General features: G+C 27.7%; 1 protein-coding gene across 1 annotated transcript in view; it reads left to right on the forward strand.

Annotated features, from left to right (window-relative positions):
- Positions 1 to 340, forward strand: part of LOC9306317 (baruol synthase) — a 5,571-nt gene extending 5,231 nt beyond the window's left edge. Inside the window, 2 exon segments of the mRNA XM_021016548.1 lie at positions 27 to 39; positions 42 to 340. Of these exon segments, the coding sequence (XP_020872207.1) occupies positions 27 to 39; positions 42 to 136 (108 nt within the window). The 3' untranslated portion in view covers positions 137 to 340.
- The last annotated feature ends 534 nt before the right edge of the window (positions 341 to 874 follow it).

Below are 874 nucleotides of genomic sequence, written 5' to 3' on the forward strand. Positions count from 1 at the left end.
CGGACTTTTCTTTTATAAATTTTCAGGAAATAATGGGAGTTTCAAGATGAATGTGATGCTCCATTTTCCTACCTATAGGAACATGTTCACTCTTTGGGCTCTCACACATTACACCAAGGCTCTGCGAGGGCTTTGAAACACCACAACCCAAGAATAAAAATAGGCCGGTTTTTATACTTTTTAGAAATATTCGGATAAAATTACTAAAAGAGTAAACAAAACATAATATGAAAAACATAAGCTAATCGGTTAGCTAACTATGCGTTTCGTTAAATGTAAGCTTGGATTTAGTCAATTCGATTATGTTTGACGATGTGAATGGAAATGCGTTCCCACGACACGTTTTGATGTAATTTTTTATATAGGTTATGAACCCCCGCGATGTCGCGGGAGAACTCATTTTCAGCAAATATATTTATTGTGTTTATGTATTAAATTATTATGATAATATATTTAAATATATAAATTATTACATAAAATTAACTCTGTTTTAAAGTTACATCGTAAATATTTTTCAAAGATGTTAAAACAATTTAAGAATAAAAATGTAAAAAGGAAGAATTATGATTAAAATACTTTTGAAACATTTTTTATGAATGTAAAATTATTTATAAGTGACAAAATACATAACGAAGAGTTATAATATAGATATGGGAAATTCTAGCGGGTCAAAACCAAAAATTTGGATGGAGTTGGTACTCATAATGACTTGTGGGTGACTAAGAACTTTGCCTGAGAAATAGTGTTTTTTGTTTATCCATTGTTCTTTAAATATAAAATTAATATTTATTCTACTATATATTTTCAAGAAAATATAATATTTGATGACGTAAATTACATATATAACAAAAAATAAACATTTACAAGATCTCAT

This window comes from Arabidopsis lyrata, assembly GCF_000004255.2.
Source record: "Arabidopsis lyrata subsp. lyrata unplaced genomic scaffold ARALYscaffold_7, whole genome shotgun sequence".
Lineage (NCBI taxonomy): Eukaryota > Viridiplantae > Streptophyta > Magnoliopsida > Brassicales > Brassicaceae > Arabidopsis > Arabidopsis lyrata.